This window comes from Setaria italica, chromosome I (assembly GCF_000263155.2).
Source record: "Setaria italica strain Yugu1 chromosome I, Setaria_italica_v2.0, whole genome shotgun sequence".
NCBI lineage: Eukaryota > Viridiplantae > Streptophyta > Magnoliopsida > Poales > Poaceae > Setaria > Setaria italica.
Genome location: NC_028450.1, coordinates 9,156,611 through 9,174,862, shown reverse-complemented (window position 1 = coordinate 9,174,862; position 18,252 = coordinate 9,156,611). Strand labels below are relative to the sequence as shown.

General features: G+C 50.5%; 3 protein-coding genes across 3 annotated transcripts; 1 reads left to right on the top strand and 2 right to left on the bottom strand.

Moving 5' to 3' along the window:
- Window positions 1–4,536: 4,536 nt before the first annotated feature.
- LOC101769647 (NADP-dependent D-sorbitol-6-phosphate dehydrogenase) lies at window positions 4,537–8,263 on the bottom strand. The gene is made up of 6 exons (XM_004952000.4): window positions 7,941–8,263; window positions 6,605–6,699; window positions 5,831–5,948; window positions 5,613–5,745; window positions 5,124–5,343; window positions 4,537–4,980 (listed from the first exon to the last, which is right to left on the bottom strand). Exons 1-6 carry the CDS (start codon window positions 8,182–8,184, stop codon window positions 4,750–4,752), a joined length of 1,041 nt encoding a protein of 346 aa, XP_004952057.1. The 5' UTR covers window positions 8,185–8,263; the 3' UTR covers window positions 4,537–4,749.
- Window positions 8,264–8,796: 533 nt separating this feature from the next.
- LOC101769244 (NADP-dependent D-sorbitol-6-phosphate dehydrogenase) lies at window positions 8,797–11,649 on the bottom strand. The gene is made up of 6 exons (XM_004951999.3): window positions 11,347–11,649; window positions 10,758–10,852; window positions 10,552–10,669; window positions 10,334–10,466; window positions 9,392–9,611; window positions 8,797–9,264 (listed from the first exon to the last, which is right to left on the bottom strand). The coding sequence occupies exons 1-6, from the start codon at window positions 11,498–11,500 to the stop codon at window positions 9,034–9,036; spliced, it is 951 nt and encodes a 316-aa protein (XP_004952056.1). The 5' UTR covers window positions 11,501–11,649; the 3' UTR covers window positions 8,797–9,033.
- A 3,170-nt stretch (window positions 11,650–14,819) lies between these two features.
- On the top strand, window positions 14,820–17,186 carry LOC101780328 (endoglucanase 4). Its single transcript, XM_004954681.4, has 3 exons — window positions 14,820–15,633; window positions 15,730–15,822; window positions 16,164–17,186. The coding sequence occupies exons 1-3, from the start codon at window positions 14,998–15,000 to the stop codon at window positions 17,001–17,003; spliced, it is 1,569 nt and encodes a 522-aa protein (XP_004954738.2). The 5' UTR covers window positions 14,820–14,997; the 3' UTR covers window positions 17,004–17,186.
- Window positions 17,187–18,252: the final 1,066 nt, after the last annotated feature.

The window sequence follows — 18,252 nt, the reverse complement described above, 5'->3', positions numbered from 1 at the left end:
CAGACATATTCGACGCAACTGGCTCAGCCTCCTCGAGGTACTGCACATAGGCCTCCTCCGTGCAATTGCATGCAATGCCGTCACCAGCCGCCGTCAAATCTGCTCTTGGGTAGTACGACTTGACCACAGCAAGGACTTGTTTACACACAGCCTTGCAGAGGCCAGCCACCTTACCTGGAGCAGCCTTCAAGCGCTCGACTAGTGAGCAAGGTCCTGCGTCCTCTTCAAGAGGGGCAATGGCATTGACCAAGTCCTGAGCGGCATCAGTTAACTCTTGAAGCTCACCACGAAGTCTTCCTATGGTCTGGCCATGGTCTCTACAGGCCACCATGGCCATAGCAAGCATCACTCCGTTCTGATTCTTCCTGTCTCGCTGATGCTCGCAGGCAGCCTGCGCTTCAGCCAGCGCAGCCCGAAGATGATTAGCCTCATCAGCTACTCGGTCATGCGCGTTCCTCTAGTCAAGGAGTTGGCTACTCGCAGCACCCTCTTTCTTCTTGAGCTCTGCAAAAATGACCAAGTTCAACAAACGACTATAGTCAGACATACTCGGAGAATGGAAAAGTACTCACCTTGATACTTTTTATTCAAAGACTTGTAGCGTCTCTCCAGTTTCTATTGCAAAAGTTCGTGATCTGACCGCTCAACGGCAAAAGACTTTGCACCATCTTCATGAACTCTCAAGGATTCTGTAAGCCGGGCACACTCCTGCTCCAATTGTTCATTTCGTTCCTAAAGGACCCGAGCATTCCTTTGAGTCCTGTCATATAGATCCTGCAAAGAAAAGCAAATGGTCAAGTCCCTTAGCTACAAAGCAGTCAGACAAATGAAGAAACACACCTGAAAGCTTTGCATAGCTCTCTGAAACTCCAATTCTGACGGAAGCCCGAGTACTGGACCTTGAGCACTCCGTACAACATGAGGAGCTGGAGCCGTACCCAAGGTTGTACCTAAAAAGTGACGAACATTAGTCAACACAATACTACGACTACAACACCATTATCCCGAGTACATACCCGGTGCAGTCGCCTCTTTGGCCTTTTCCACATCAACCAGCGCCAAAACTTCGCCAGTAGACGTCGACGAGGGTCCACCTCCAGAACCTGAAGCAACTGAAGGACCCTCCACCGAGCGGATCACTTCCTGAAGCATGGACATTGTGGCACCAAGACGACTAGCATCAACTCCGGATGCATCATCAACAGAAAGATCATCCAAGGGAGCAGAAAGAGTAGTCGAGGGACAAGACTCTACTCCTACCTCTACAGGGATAGTCTCCTCCGCATCCCTACATCAACATACAAATTCACCACACGACTTCCAAAAAGTTTCAAGATACACGGCAAGAATAAAAAACTCACCGAGTTGATCGTGGTGGCAATCGCACACGTTTCTTCTCAGCAACAGGCGGCCGAGTACTCAGCACCGCAGGAGCAGCTGAAGGTGCAGTCTTTTCGCTAAGTCCTGCAAAAAATAGGGTCATGACTATAATAAACTCAGACTAACAAAAATAGTTGGGGAGAAAGCTCACCACTAGCGATCACATTGGATAACAAAGAGCCAGTAGCAACTACTGGCGATACTCCCTTTGCAACATCCGCCACTCTAGCAGGCAAACCCAGAACTGCCTGGTCAGGGACCAGCAGCGCGGTAGCCGAAGAGGTCTGGACTGTTAGCTTGGGGGCTACTCCAGCTTTCGTTGGCGGCACCTCCCCTAGCACCTCTTTTACAGACGCAACATCAACGTCATCGGCGGTCGAGGCTACCTCATCAGAAGTTGCCTCATCATCACCAAGGGTCGCATCGACAACCTTTTCAGATAAATAAAGTGATCAAGGGGGTACAGGCTAAATTCTACCAGCTACCAATGAGTACACGACTACATACCTTGGTACCCTGAAACTTCTCAGGAGTCGAAGTCGAGGCAGACTTAGCAGCAGATTTTTTGCGGACTACTCGGCGTTTCTTCACAGGAGGAGAAGGCTCGTCCTCTGACTCTTCTACAACTGACTCTTCCTCAGAGTGCGCCAGATAGCCAGCAAGAACCCCGGACTACAAAAAGAAAAATTATTGTTACTCAAAAAGTTCAAAAAATACAAGTCAAGTAAAAGACCATACCTCTTGTGGTTGATACCAGGCATCAAACTGGCGAAGAGCCGAAGGAATAACTGGTACTCCTTGATAGTTCCTGAAGAACTTGGCCAGCAGCGCCTCCACATCATCGTCAGAAATGTCATTAGGAGACATACGTGACGAGTCATTAAAACCCGAGTACTGCCCACCCGGGTGAGCCCGCTTCTGCAAAGGTTGTACTCTCCTCTTCAGAAAGCTGGCTGCCACATTAATTCCAGTCAAACCTAGGGCCTTCAACCTAGCAATCTGGGTCAACAAGTTGTCGATCTTAGGAAAATCTTCAGGTTCACTGACCCAGTTCTCAACATGCTTCGGGGCGTGACCAGTGACTACCGACAAGCGAGGCTCATGGTTTCCAATGTAGAACCACCTCCTCTTCCACTCCCCATGGGAATCTGTCAAATTATAATCAAGATACGCGTCCGAGTTCCTGAGTTGGAACCCGGCGCCTCCAAAGACCTCTGTCCTAATGGCACTAGGCTGAGGCTTGCAACGAAACAATTTCCTAAACAACTCAAGTCTAGGAGGAACGCCCAGGTAGACTTTACACAAGTGTACAAAAATGGACATATGCAGCACATCATGGGGATTCAAGTGTACGAGCTGAAGCTTGTAGTACTCGAGGATACCTCTGAAGAAGTTGGAGGTAGGCACCGCAAGTCCCCCCTCCACAAAGTGTGCAAGCATGACTGTCTCGTTCGGATGCTTCTCGAACTGCCACGCGTTAGCAAAGGCAGGCCTCCACTCGAGCACCTCCTTTGGCTGCAGAAGCTTGGCGTCGACGAGCTCCTGAACGGCCACCTCCTTCATCACAGAGTTCTGCCACGTCACTCCAGGCGGTGGCAGCGCAGTCTGGTTCATCGGACCCACCTTCGGCGCCGGCAACACCAGCTCCTTTCCCTTCTTCGACTTCACCTTACCCGCCGCCGGAGCTTTCCCCTGAGTCTTTTCGGGTTTCTTCCCCATCTTCTTGGTGCGCATGAGATGATCTCAGCCACAGTAGGGACAAGACAACCTCGGATCTCTCTCAAAGAACTGCAATGGCGGCGGTGGCACTGGACAATCGCGACGGTGCAAAAGAGGAACAGAAAAGTAGGGGAAGAAGAAAAATAGATTTGTTACAATGGAACGTAACCCTAACCGAAAGGGGGCCCTCCAGTTATATCTCCGCTGCCTCCGGATTCCTGGCGTCAGTTACGCAACGGACAGGTTTTAAAACAGATTTATTACCATAACACCCAACGGCTACTCCTATCAAAGGGTTTTGACCACTTCAACGACAAAAATCGCCTAAGTGCTTGGGGGCTGCGGGTACCGTACCCGATGGTCAGAATTTTCTTTTTCAGATTACCAAGAATAAAACGGCCAAGAAGCAGGATTGACCCTAAGCCTGACTCTTCGACTCAACCTAAGGCTCGGGGCTACTCCATATGGAGTGCGATTATCATCGCACTACCATATAAAATTCTTGGAATAGAAGCAACTTAAAGGAATAAGAAGAGTACCTTCCAGCCACGCGACAATACTCGAGCACTTTGGACACTACAACCTCTACGAAGAACTACTCGAATAGTGCCCACAGTACTCGAGACTGTGGCGCACGACTACAAAGTACTCGGGGGCTTGTCAGGCATGCACCCCAGGCCCACAAGTAGGCCCTGAACGGCCCACTAAGGGACGTACTCGGACATGATCAAGACAAGGGGATAGGCATATCCCACTCGGACTAGTTAAGTATGTATATGGAAACTACTCGGACCATACTGAGTAGAACTCTGTAATTGTACTCGACTAGGACTCAGACTTGTAACCCTGCCCTCCCGTGTATATAAGGGCGGGCAGGGACCCCCCTCAACAACAGCTCCAGTACATCTAAGATCAATACAACCAAACACACAGGACGTAGGGTATTACGCGATCTAGCGGCCCGAACCTGTCTAAATCGTATTCCTTGCATCTCCATCGACTCCTTGATTCTCGACGGTCCTTACCGCATAAAAGACCTCCTAGGGTACCCCTAGGCGGGTTGCCGGTCTAAAACATCGACAGGGGAGGGCGGCGGCGGCGACGGAGGGGGCGGCGCGAAGATCGCCGACTCGAGGTGGTCGGCGAGGGGCGCCGCGGAGGCGGAGAGCCGCTGGTCCCGGTCGGGGCGGCGGCGTCACCATGGCACGTGGGTCCACTCTGTTGCTGGGAAAGGAAGGGAAGCAGTTCAGAGTTGAGACTTGAGAAGACTGGACTCTGCTGAAGATAACGTGCAGAATAACGGATGGCACGGTGAGATCCTCTCCTGATGCAGTTCCCATGGACTTTGAATCTTTTTTGAACGAACATGGAATTTGAATGAAATTGGGCATGTTTGAGACATTGAAAGTTTGCAGGAACCAATGAACTCAAAAGAAGTGTTCAATCACCTACTATTTATATGCTTTGCAAATTCATAACACGATATGCAACAATGCCATCAGATGTCACGATCATTTTCAATTTACCGACGGGAAATCGAGCTCACATGTAGAAATAGAAAGAAAAAATTATCGATTTTATTCCAGACAGTACGTGGATGGGGATGGAGCAAGTTTTCAGAGCAGGATCTGAGATCACGCGCAAGAAAAGCTAAGAATACACGTCGATGCCCCAGAACTTGGCAGGCTGGTTGGTGCGGTGGTTCTTGTCGATGGCCTTCATCTTCTCCATGTCCTCGTCCGAGATGTCGAAGTCGAACACCTCCAGGTTCTCCTGCAGCCTCTCCACCTTGGAGGTCTTGGGGATCACCACCGTGTTCTTCTGGAGGCCCCACCGGAGGACCAGCTGCGCAGGCGTCTTGCCGTACTTCTCAGCCAACTCCTGCCATGGAATGGAATTGCGGCGAGCAAGTTGGTGCAGGATCGCACGATGCAACGTGCTAAAATGGGATGCTATACGTACTCAAATGTAGCATAAAACTTAGAAAAGAAGACGAGTGTGATTCAAGATTTTGGAGTAACAACCTTGATGACAGGGTCGTCGAGGCATGAGAGCGAGCCGAACAGCTCGGCGTTGGCAGTGGAGCCACCCAAGGGGGTGTGAGCGGTGACGCAGATGCCATGCTTCTGGCAGAATTTGACAAGAGAATCACGCTGGAAGTAAGGGTGCATCTCAATTTGGTTTACAGCAGGCTTTATCTTGGCGTAGGCCAAGCAGTCTCTGGTGAGGAATACACCGTAGTTGCTGCGAAAATAGCTGTAATAGTTAGATTTGTGAAGCTGACTTTCCTGTACCATGACAAATAATGTATAACAGATCCAGAAGCTGCAAGATGTAAAGCAGTTGTTCTGGTTGTTCTGAACCTGAATCAGCTCAAGTAACTTGAGATTATGACCAATTTTCAACATTAACATATGAATCACAAGATGCCAAACACATCAAGGTTAAATATCTTGAAACTTCCAAAGACAACAAAAACAAGTAGGAAATGGTAACATCGATAAACTTTTCACCTAATTCCGATGCTGCGAACCAGTCCCATATTAACAAGATCTTCCATTGCATGCCATGTTGCTTCCAGTGAGACAGTGGTGTCAATGTCTGGCACACCATCCTCACCAATAACGCTAGCAAGTGAGCCTACTTCTGCAGATAAAGCAAAAAAGGACCGAGTCTCCCAATGACAAAATGTTCTTGCTCCATATTATTTAAATAAGGCACAAGGAATTACCAGTGTGCCTAGTAGCCACTGGGAAGTGAACAAGATAGAGATCCAGATAATCTAACTTCAACTTCTTCAAGCTATCCTTACAGGCTTCAATCACATGCCCATGATCCGAGTTCCACAGCTACAGCAATAACAAATGAAGACCCTTCAGTCGCATGTTTAAGGAAGATGAACAAAAAAAAAGGAAAGAAAGGCTGCAGTACAATGGAGAGTGCGTAGCACCATGAGCTAGTTACAATCTGGGTATCAAGGTGAAAGTCTACCAGAGTCCAAAAGGTTTGAAATGCACCGTTACAATTCGAAAAGGTTTGAAACAATGTACAAAATAGCGGGCTATGAGATTTAGCGTAGAGTTGTGCTCAACCGCTATAGCTCCGCTATAGCCCGCTATAGCTCCGCTATAGCGCGTTAATTAGTACAACACTGTTGTAGCGGCAGTTAACATCAAACGCTATAGCACCGCTATAGCCTCGCTATAGCCCGCTATTTCGTACAGGTTTGAAATGCTGTAGCACACTTGAATCTAAGAGGATACAACTCGTAGTTACCACTGAGAGCTAATCATGGTTTGGTGCAAGCCAGCATTGGTATATTTTATTTGGAGTAAATTCAGTCCCCGACTCCTGGATGTTTCTCAAGAGTTGGAATGACCCTTATCCTTTGCTATGTAAACTTTAAATCCTCTTTTAACAGGTTCAGTGAGCATAATTTTCAGTGTTGTTGTGGACTTTTTCAAAGTATGAGAAAAGATAGCATTGGTTTAGTGATCCGGATAACCTTGGTGGTGATGAAAAGGTCCTCCCTCTTGACAAGCCCAGTTTTGAATGCCTCTTCAAGTGCATCACCAACTTCAGCTTCATTTTGGTATTTTGCTGCACAGCACGAAACAAAAACATAGCCAACACGTACATGTAATATGACCCGATAAACATTTTGGTAGCTAGCAACGGCCTACCAGCACGCTTAGTCCAACACGCTGCAGAACATATATGTTCCTTTAGTGAGAACAAAAATCACAAGACTGGTGAGCATTACGAGAGCGGACGGACGGAGAGCATGCGAGCGCACAGCTGCAGTGCGTTGCTTGCCCACAGCGATGCGGCGCGAGCAGGAGGACATGGGCTACTGCCTACTGGGCTGAGGTGCCGTCCTGTGGGCCCGGTCGAAAAAGTACACTTGGCGCTACGTGTCACCCGCAAAAGCCAGCATCGGACCTTGCATGTGCATGCATGAGACTAAGGCCCGCTTTGGATACTCCTACCAATATTTAACTCCTAATGTTTGATGCTAATTAGAAAGAAATATTGAATATAAGTTAATTATAAAACTAATTTCATAGACGGAGTATAATTCATTCGCAAGACGAACCTATTAAGCCTAATTAATTCATGATTTGATAATGTGGTGCTACAGTAACCATTTACTAATGATAGATTAATTAAGCTTACTAGATTCGTCTCGTGAATTAGCATAGTGTTTTGCAATTAATTTTATATTAGCTCATGTTTAATCCTCCTAATTAGCATCCGAATATCCAATGTGATATTATTAAAGTTTAGCACATCGTATCGAAACATTCTCTTCTTGTGGCCGAATGCGTGGCTCAAGTTGTGGTTCCTGTCGTCCTGTGTGTGGTTCCTGTCGTCCTGTGTGCGCCGGACTTGCAGCGCGCGGATTCAGTGCGCTGAATGTGACTGACCAGCGTGGACAATTCTGCCTGCTCATCGTACATATATACGACATGCCCATGAACATGACCTAATGTTACGAATAACAGTGTTTGTTCTACCTAGAAATTAGTGTGAATTCTACGTTTAACAATTTTTTTCTCGAATGCATAGAAGAACCAGAACAAGATATGATCATCATTGTATATTAAAAAGAAAAAAATATTTCTACATTTTTTTTCTTGCGAAACTATTGTTACGGAAATGGCAACGTGATGCTCAGGCAATGCGCATAAGGGTTGAAATCTTGGGCTACCGAGTAGAACGACCGTGCTATTCTTGCTAAGGCGATCAGTGACCTGCTCGCATCAATAACCTATATATAAGCACGCACATTGACTGTTGGATCCTGCATGTACGGACGATGAGCTCAGGCGCATGCATACCGGCGCAGTCAAAATGCCGGTACCCCTTGCGGATGGCGGCGTGGATGATGCCGCGCACGGCCGTCTTCTCCATCCGCCACACGCCCAGCCCCACCGCCGGCATCCGGTGCCCGCTGCTCAGCGTCACCGCCGGCACCGCCTTCCTGCTGTGCCCGTTGCTCAGCTTCGTCGCCGCCGCCGGCATCCCGCCGCCGTGATGCCCGTTGCTCAGCGTCACCGCCGGCGCCACGTCCTTCGCCGCCATAGTATCCTATAGGAAGCGTAGCTGTATATCTACTCGGCGCACACTGCTCTAGCGACTAGCTTGCTGCTCGATCTGTTGCTGGGGCGGCTTTGGCTGGCTCGAGAGCCCTTTTATAGCTCTCGTTCTCGACAGCGCCACAGCGGCCGACTGTGGCTTGTCACCGATCGCGAGTACTACCGGCGGCCTACCCCTTCTGGAAAACACGTGTGTGTATGCTGCCACGCCTATACATCTACACCGTTTGTGCATGCAACAGCCTTTAGCATGTTGCTTTCTTTGCTTCAGATCGAACAGTTCATCTAGACCGGCTGCGTACGCACCCTGTTGTTTCTGGGGGTTTTTTCTCCATTTTTTCCCCCAATGTTTTCGGTTAAACATCTTATCTACCACAGCAATAGGTAACCGGTTTGTCATGACTAATGTTTTTAGTAATTTGTTAAAACTCTCAGGGAATACATATGGGGAGAATATAATATAACAAAGACTTTTCGTGTAAATACAACAGACAGGGAACATTGATAATCTTGCAGCCTACATCGTGAATCTGACTTGAAAACGAAAGGAAAACGTGGCGACAACGAACCTATAAGTACCTAACACCAACTTCAGACGTGATGGAAAATGAGGATCGGAGGTCGCCATTATATTATTTATTGATGCTGTATGGAGGCAGCAGATGGAACAACTATTCAGAAACGTCCACACACACATGAAAGCTTTGTTTTTACCTTTTTTTGCCTTAGATTTGTTTGTTGCTACTAAAGGTGTGCATACCGCACACGGACAGCGCCACGTCAACACGTGTGCCAAACTTGGTGTGCCTATGAGACACACGCAATGCAAGTGGAACTAAGCATACAGGTCGATGCCCCAGAACTTGGCAGGCTGGTTGGTTCGGTAACTCCTGTCGATGGCCTTGATCTTCTCCATGTCCTCGCCCGAGATCTCGAAGTCGAACACCTCAAAGTTCTCCTGCAGCCTCTCCACCTTGGAGGTCTTGGGTATCACCACCGTGTTCCTCTGGAGACCCCACCGGAGGACCAGCTGCGCTGGTGTCCTGCTGTATTTCTCGGCCAAGCTCTGCAAATTGTAGCCACCAAGTTGGCAAATTGCATCATCACCGGAATTGATATTGCCAAAATGCTATGTAATTATTAAACGTGGGTGATACTGTATTGATATAATGGAGATTTGGAATAGCAACTACCTTGATGACAGGGTCGTCGAGGCATGAGACTGACCCGAACCACTCTGTGTTGGCAGTGGAACCACCCAAGGGGGTATGCGCGGTGACACAGATCCCATGCTTCTGGCAGAACTTGACAAGAGAATCACGTTGGAAGTAGGGGTGCGTCTCAATTTGGTTCACCGCAGGCTTTATCTTAGCATAGGCCAAGCAGTCTCTGGTGAGGAAGATGTCGTAGTTGCTGCATGAATAACTCTACAATTAGATTTGTGAATGTGACTTCCTCTGTCATGAAAAAGTAGACCGTGAAAATATCCAAGCATTGCAAAAGTGGGAACTACAAAATGGAAGTGCAAAAATTTATCATATTCAATGGTTATTCTGAATCTGAATTAGTCTTGCAGGACCAGTGGTAGTCCAAGTATAGATGATAGCTGACACCCATTTAAAAAAGTTCCTTCAAGAAAGAGCAGCCAGCCAGCTACACTTGTACAAGATTCGACAAGGTAACAAATTCACCCCCCCAAAAGGGGAAGCATTAGGGGAAAATAAAATTTGTAATGAAGGCAACTAAACTTTAGTGTAGCATGATTAATACCTTCATAAATTTGATTAAAAGGACAAACTAAATAAATGTGAAGCAAAGTTTAATCTGGGATAGACAAATTTCCCAGAAAAGTAACTGTGCACTTTTAACTTGATGATAACCTGATAACCTGAGGGCAATAGGAAGTAGGAATCAATTTGCACATAAAAATATGCAATGCAACAGCAAAACCGGAAAGATTTGGAAGAACCAAACCATGTTAGAGATGCTGCATATAAAAGGCACATGATCAAGCAAGTTCTATAACAAAACTACAACTGCAATTAGAAACAGCAAAGTCATATATATCACCTAATTCGTTGAAGTAATTAATCATAATGACAGGGTAGGAAATGAGAAACGTCATTTCAATTTACCTAATCCCAATACTGCGGACCAGCCCCATAGAAACAAGTTCTTCCATCGCATGCCATGTTGTTTCCAATGAGATAGTGGTATCAATGTCTAGGACACCATCATCACCAAGAGCACTAGAAGTTGTACCGACTCCTGTAGGCAATCAAAATGCTCATATTCAGTTAGCCACCTATGAAATCTTCCTGAATACTAAGATAAGTCGAGACCAAGAATTTACCAGTATGTCTGGTAGCTACTGGGAAGTGAACAAGATAGAGATCGAGATAATCTAGCTGCAGCTTCTTCAAGCTATCCTTACAGGCTTCAATCACATGACCGTGATCTGAATTCCACAGCTACAGTCATAACAAATGCAGATGTTTCAGTAGAACGGTTGTGATCATGCGCAATTCGGAAGTGGCGGTTTCCAGCAACTAAGATAACCTTGGTTGTGATGAACAGATCCTCCCTCTTAACAAGTCCGGTTTGGAATGCCTCTGCGAGTGCATCACCAACTTCGGCTTCATTTTGGTAGTCAGCTGCAGACAGAGGAGCCAAACACAGACAGTAAATCACCCAAGTTAAAAAGAAAAAGGAAAACTCCTGTGCCGAACAAGAACTTTGAATCATATTGGGATATTCCATGCTAATTAGCATATTACCAAAGAAATCTCAGTCACGTGCAGCACAGTGCGGTGTCCAAGCATGCCTGTATTATTCGTACTAAGCAGACAAACATACAAGCCTAGTGTCTATCAAGACAAAAACCGAACAGTGATTGTCTTCTTCACACGCTCATGTGACCATGAAAGTAGCATTCAATAATTTGATCAGTACAGACCAACAGAACACGATTGTGAAAGAAATGGAACACCATGAGTGACAGACACATACTGCACACTCCTGTGGCTTGGAATGGAACACGGGGGGTTTGCCATTAGATCCGACTTTGGATGGGCATACTGCTGTGGTGCCGACAAGGCTGGTGATTAGGGTGGGTAGGCGGTCGGGTTCGGGGGTTTTGGAGGCTTACCGGCGCAGTCGAGGTGGCGGTAGCCGATGCGGAGCGCGGAGTGGATGAGGCCGCGGATGGCGGGCTTCTCCATCCGCCAGACGCCCAGCCCCACCGAGGGCATCCGGTGGCCGCTGCTCAGCGCCACCGCCGGCGCCGCGCCCTTGCCCGCCATGCCCGCTGGATTCGGTTGCTGCTACTGTACTGGGCTTCCGCAGCGCTGCGCTGCGCCTCGCCTCGCTCTCTCTTCTCCCTCGCAGCGCTGGAGGAGGAAGATGCGGATGGATGATGCAGCCGGCGGGTCGTTTTCTTTTTCCTTTCTTTTTTTGTGTGATTTTTTTCTTGATGTTTTTGAAGGTCGGAGATGCCGATCTGACGTGGCATATTCTCGTTCTCAAAACCAGTGGACCCTGGATCTCGGGCCACGGCCCGTTTAATCGAACGGACCGAGCCGAATGTTTTGCTAATTATGAACCTTTGTTGGGCCGTACGCAGAATCCGCCGCAATCTCGCATTGGGCCTATCCGGACAGTTGTTTCCTTGGGCCTGCACGCAGGCCGAAAAAGGACACCATCAAACACGATGGTGTGCGCGCGGCCCGCCGGTCCCGATGTCACGGGCCACCGCGCGCGCTCGTGAGCTCGCTCCCTCATCTTCCTTGTCTGTTCCATGGCCACGCTCATCCTCTCGGGTCCCGCGCGGGAGCACGGGCACCGGCGCGCCCGTGAGCTGAGCCCCAGAACATGAGCAAGCCGCCGTGATTAACGACGACCGCAGGCGGGACGGCGGCAAATTAATTAGCGCTAAAGCAAGCCGCAGATAAAGCCACCTGCCTGCGATCGTCCTTGATAATTTGCAGGACGGAGCGCATAGATTTAGTAGGACTCCATGACCAGTAGCAGAATGTAGCATCATCTCCATTTGCGGCGCCGCCGGCAGCCACCGCTAATCCCGCTTCTGAGCAACGGACGTCGGGCGGCGGGCGAGAGTGTGATGGGTTGGCGCCGCCATTAACTGCGCCGGGATTACCTGCCTCTGACCCGCGTGCAGCGACAGGGTCACAGGGATGGGTCGGATAAAGCTCCTGTCAATCTGTCGTGGCTCGTGAGCTGCGTCAAACAATGCAGTAATCCTGCTGGATTAACCAATACAGTACTCCTATATAGTATATAGAGCCAGAAATGCTTGCGCGTATCTGCAACAATCAAGCAGAAGTTTACATCAGGGAGAAGAATTTCAGGACAGAGACGTACGCATGCGTGCCATGCGTTTTTTTTTCTTTTTTTAATTTTAGATTGCATCGACCTGCACTCCATTCTTCGACGCTGACATTACGCTGCTCACTCGAGACGCGACAAACTCCGATGGTTAAGGATGGGGAGACACAAGCCCTGGAAGAAGGAACAGTCAGACAAATGTTCAGTAAACCAAGCAGAAGGCTGAGTACATTCTGCATAAGTATTGTCTCCCTTCCTCCTGGATTTATTCATTTTATTAGGCACTGAACAAGAAGCCGCCCTTAGTTGAATGCTTGTATGCTGGAGCATTTCTGCCAACAGAACCGGGAAATCAACTGAAGAACAATGCCACCTGAATTTCAGGTAATGCATGCATAGAACCTGAAGAGCAGTGATGTATCAATATCAACTCAAGATGATGCATAGCCTGGATGGCAAACTCATCACTTGCTTGAAATGCTAACGATACACCCCGAGATCAAACGGCTACGCCTGCCTAAGGCTGCAGCTATACCTAGCTACTCGTGATCTCTCAGAGTCCTTTCGGATCGACTCACAAGTCACAGCACGTCCTCAGTGGTCCATGGCTGCTACCAGCTCCCGGCGCCGGGCTCCCCGTCTCCGCCGCAAGCACCGCCGCGCAACGATAGGAGCTGCCCCGTGACCCGGCCTGACCCCTGCGTAAGTGGCGTAAGTGGGTGTTTGATACTTCCCCTTAAAGTTTAGCACACGTCACATTGGATGTTTAGATACTAATTAAGAGTATTAAACATAGGTTAATTATAAAACTAATTACACTGATGGAGTCTCGAGATGAATCTATTAAACCTAATTAGTCCATGATTTGACAATGTGATGCTACAGTAACCATTTGTTAATGATGGATTAATTAGGCTTAATAGATTCATCTCGCGAATTAGCCCAAGGATTTTGCAATTAGTTTTATAATTAGCTCATATTTAGGGGGTGTTTGGGAGGGGGGTGCTCAATTTTAGCACCCCCATTTTAGTCACTTTTAGCCCCTCCTCCTCCCAAACACCTAGGCTAAAATGGAGGGGCTAAATTTTAGCCCCCCATAATCCATTAGCCCTCCAAGAGGTGCTAAAATGGACTAAAGGGGCTAAAAGTGATCCCCTTGTCCAAAATTCCTCTCCTTGCCCCCCTCTCTCTCCTTCCTCTGACTCCTCCTCGCCAGATCCCGCCGCATGACACCCCGCCGCACCGGCCCCGCCGTGCCGGTCCCGCCGCCTCCGGCCAGCCTCGCCGCCCCCCGCCCCGCTCGCCTCGCCGACCCCGCCACCGCCGCCTTCCCTCCGCCTCCGCCGGGTCTCGCTGCCACCTCCGGGCTCCCTTCCGTCAGGCCCCGTCGCGTCCACCGGGCTCCCCTCCGCCGGCCTCCTCTCCGCCCGGTCCCGCCGCCTCCACCTCCGCCAGGCTCCCCTCCTCCTCGACCGCCTTCTCCTCCGCTGCCCGAGCTGCGTCCGCCTGGATCCGTTGAGCCGCCTCCGCCGCATCCGTCGGCCCCGCCGCCGGATCTGAGCCCAGGATGCTGCGCCGGCTCCGCCCACCTCCTTCGGCCGGATCCGCCGCCTGCCTTGCAGAACTGCTGCACGGCGGCCTCGTCGTGCTTCTGGATGCGCCACCGCCGGAGCCGCCTAGGGACATGCCCACCATGGAGCCGCCCAGGGACATGCCTAGGTGTTGGTGGCGAGGAGGACGATGACGCCGAGGAAGGACGCGAGCACGAGCTGGACCGCGGAGGGGTCGGGCTTCTTGGGGTGGTGGTCGCTGCCGCCGCCGCCGAGGAGGCCGAAGCAGGAGGCCCGCTTGTTGGGGTCAGCTCCAAGGTGCGGCTGCTTCTTGGTGTCCCCGGCGGTGAGGGATAGGTGGTACTTGGGGCCGGGTACGAAGAAGTTGAGAAGGAACAATGAGAGGAGGGGTAAAGGAGAGGAGAGAAATCATGGGTAAATGGGTCTTTTGTCAACACAAGTGCTAAACTTTAGCCCCTCACCTAAACACCCCAAGGGCTAAATTTTAGCCCCAACATTTGAGAGGGCTAAACTTTAGCCCCTCCTCCCAAACAGGGTCTTAGTCCTCCTGATTAGCATCCGAACATCTAATATGACACTGCTAAAGTTTAGCACTTAGTATCAAATACCCTCTATAGCTACACTACACTACACAGCGGCAGCAGTTTGACCACCACTCACGACATCCACTGCACTCTATTGCCCCGTAACAGACGCCACCTTTTTCGGTTGCTTCCAACGAACAACTGCCATACCTGTCGTCGTCTCCACCCAGCATCCCATACTCATGTGTGTCAATGACGCAGCAGCTTGATTTGATCTGTCCATAATCCGCTATATATGTTCCACTGGGATGACACCTGACAGCATGCACTCGTTGTAGCTGCAAAATACGCATCGAGCTAATGGCGGCCGTGAGCGCCACCAACAAGGCCGCTGTGTTCCTCGCCGTCGCCGTCATCTGCCTCCTGGCCGGCAGCAATGCCGTGGCGGCGTTCAACTACGCGGACGCCCTCGACAAGGCGCTGCTCTTCTTCGAGGCGCAGCGCTCCGGGAGGCTCCCGCCGGGGCAGCGCGTGGCGTGGCGCGGCGACTCGGGCCTCTCCGACGGCTCCGCGGAGGGGGTGGACCTGGTCGGCGGCTACTACGACGCCGGGGACAACGTCAAGTTCGGCCTGCCCATGGCGTTCACGGTGACCATGCTGTCGTGGGGCGCCGTCGAGTTCGGCGACGCCATGGCGCGCGCCGGCCAGCTGGAGAACGCCAGGGCCGCCGTGCGCTGGGGCGCTGACTATCTGCTCAAGGCGGCCGCGGCGGCGCCGGACGCGCTGTACGTGCAGGTGGGCGACCCGTACCAGGACCACCGGTGCTGGGAGCGGCCCGAGGACATGGACACCCCGCGGAGCATCTACAAGGTGACCCCCGACAAGCCCGGCTCCGACGTCGCCGGCGAGACCGCCGCCGCGCTGGCCGCCGCGTCCCTCGTGTTCCGGGCCTGCGACCCGGCGTACTCCTCCAAGCTGCTCCAGACAGCTCGAAAGGTAACAGTAACCTATCGATCGATCACCCGATGTCTGGTGAACTCAGCTCACATGCCTCGCCGGCGATGCCCGTGACGACATGACGTGCGCGTGCAGGTGTTCGATTTCGCGGACAGGTACAGGGGCTCGTACAGCGACTCGCTCAGCTACGTGGCGTGCCCGTTCTACTGCTCCTACTCCGGCTACCATGTACGCAACGCAACAAGCTTTGACTCCTTTGTCTCTGCCTGTCGATTTCAGAAACTTTTTGTTGTTGCAAGCGTCAGAATTCAGACGCATATGCGTTGCATGGAAAGGCACGGGCTGGTACATCCAAAACTTGTTGTCTCTTTCACCAGAGATGGCACATGTCCCTTGCATTTTCTCTGAATCTTTTCTGAGCTCTTGGCAACCAATAACCTCGCAGCTTCAGTTCAGCTAGATTCCTTTCTTCTTCTTTTTGCTGGATAAGCCAAAGCTAGGTTCATTTGGGCCAATCATAGGAATTGTTTTGGTAGTTTTAGTACTACTACTAATGAACAACCATGCAGGACGAGCTCCTGTGGGCGGCGGCGTGGCTTCACCTGGCGACGGCGGCGGGGAAGGGCGGCGGCGGCGCCGGCAACTCGTCGGCGGACACGTACCTGTCGTACATCTACGCGAACGGGCACACGCTGGGCGCGGATCAGGACGACTTCACCTTCAGCTGGGACGACAAGCGCGTGGGCACCAAGGTCCTCCTCGCCAAGGGATTCCTGCAGCCGCACGCCGCCGGCGACAAGCCGGCGGCGGCGGCAGCCGGGCTGAAGCTCTACAAGGCGCACGCCGACAGCTACGTGTGCTCGCTGGTGCCGGGCGCCGCCGGGTTCCAGCCCTCGCAGTACACGCCGGGGGGGCTCCTGTTCAAGGAAGGCGACAGCAACATGCAGTACGTGACCTCCACCACCTTCCTCCTCCTCGCCTACGCCAAGTACCTCAGCACCGCCGGCGCCTCCGTCTCCTGCGGCGGCGGCGGCGGCGCCGTGCCGCCCTCCGCGCTCGTCGCCGTCGCGAGGCGGCAGGTGGACTACATCCTGGGCGCGAACCCGGCGGCGACGTCGTACATGGTGGGGTTCGGCGCGCGGTTCCCGCGCCGCGTCCATCACCGCGGCGCGTCCATGCCGTCGGTGCGCGACCACCCGGCGCGCATCGGCTGCGACGAGGGGTTCCGGTACCTGCACGCGGCGGAGCCCGACGCCAACGTGCTTGTCGGCGCCGTCGTCGGCGGGCCCGACGGCGGGGACGCGTACACCGACAGCCGCGACAACTACGCCCAGGCCGAGCCGTCCACCTACACCAACGCGCCGCTCGTCGGCGCGCTCGCGTTCCTCGCCGGCGGCCGCCGCCACTGACGAAGCTAGTACCTTGCACGTGTAAACTAGAGATCTATGGATCGATTGGTTATGCTGCACATAAGCGAGTGCATGCAGGTTGTATCCGTGGTGCGTGTCGTGTCAAGCATGCCGATCAGGTTTGCAGATTTGCGCGGCCGAACAAATGAGTCGCGCCGGAAATGCATCATGTTCAGGCATTCAGCCAGTGTCGTCTCTGTCTCAGCTCTGTGATCGCAGAAGATTGACCGTAGGCCTATTGGGCCGTAAGAAGCATTGTCCCCAGGCCGCCGGCACTTGGTTCGTGGGCCTCAACGCCGGAAAATAAACAAGCGGTGGCCGCACAAGGAAAAATCCAGTTTAGAATCCTCTCTATCTAAAAAACCCCCATAAAATCCAAAATTTTTAGAATTTTTCCCTTCCTATTGGAGAAAAACTAGCAAGGTGGCTCGCACAAATAGCGCGGCTAGATTTGTTGCTCTGCCATTTTAAAATCCTTTATTCAAGACATCGTAAATTTACAATCAATCAATACATAATTTCTAAATTGCCTTGACATATTTAATAAATATAGTTGCATATGCCATGTCATTATGATGATGCTTATACATCCTCCCAGCAGATCAGTCGTTATTATTATCCCTCAATTTTGAAAAAAAATAATGAAATTAAGCGGAAATCAACAATGTGTAGGTCATGTTTTAATTAAATTTTACTGCTGTAAACCCCTCCTTCCATCACCAGTGTCCCTTACTTTTCCCCTGTTTTTAATCTAAAATATTAGCTATTATAAATTTGATTTTATGTAGTCCTTTGTCTAGGTTTTTGTTCCCACTAAGTATGAAAGTCTGACTACGCATTGATTTATTTAGATTGTTTTTACTAAAAACCTACGTATTTATCTATATCTATTTCACATAGTAGACTCTTAGTTCATTCGTTTAATTCTGAAGCATATCAAAGGGGCTGCTAATTTACTTTTTTTTTGTCAGCTTGGGCTCACCGTGGATTTTTTGTTGTATTTCTTTTTGTACCTTTTGGTTGCGGTTATTGTTTCCATACTTTTAAATAAATTAATTTAATTATTTTTTTGGAAAAGAATATGGAATATGTCCTCGAGACGCACCATGGTTTCTCTCGGTCATCTTTGTCCTTGCCGGGAAATTGTTTTCTGCCTCAGTTTCTCTCTCTTTGGCCTTTCTTTCCATCTCACCACCAGTTGCTTCACTTGCTCCTTCATGTTTCTCAGATTTTCTCTATTGATTTTTTC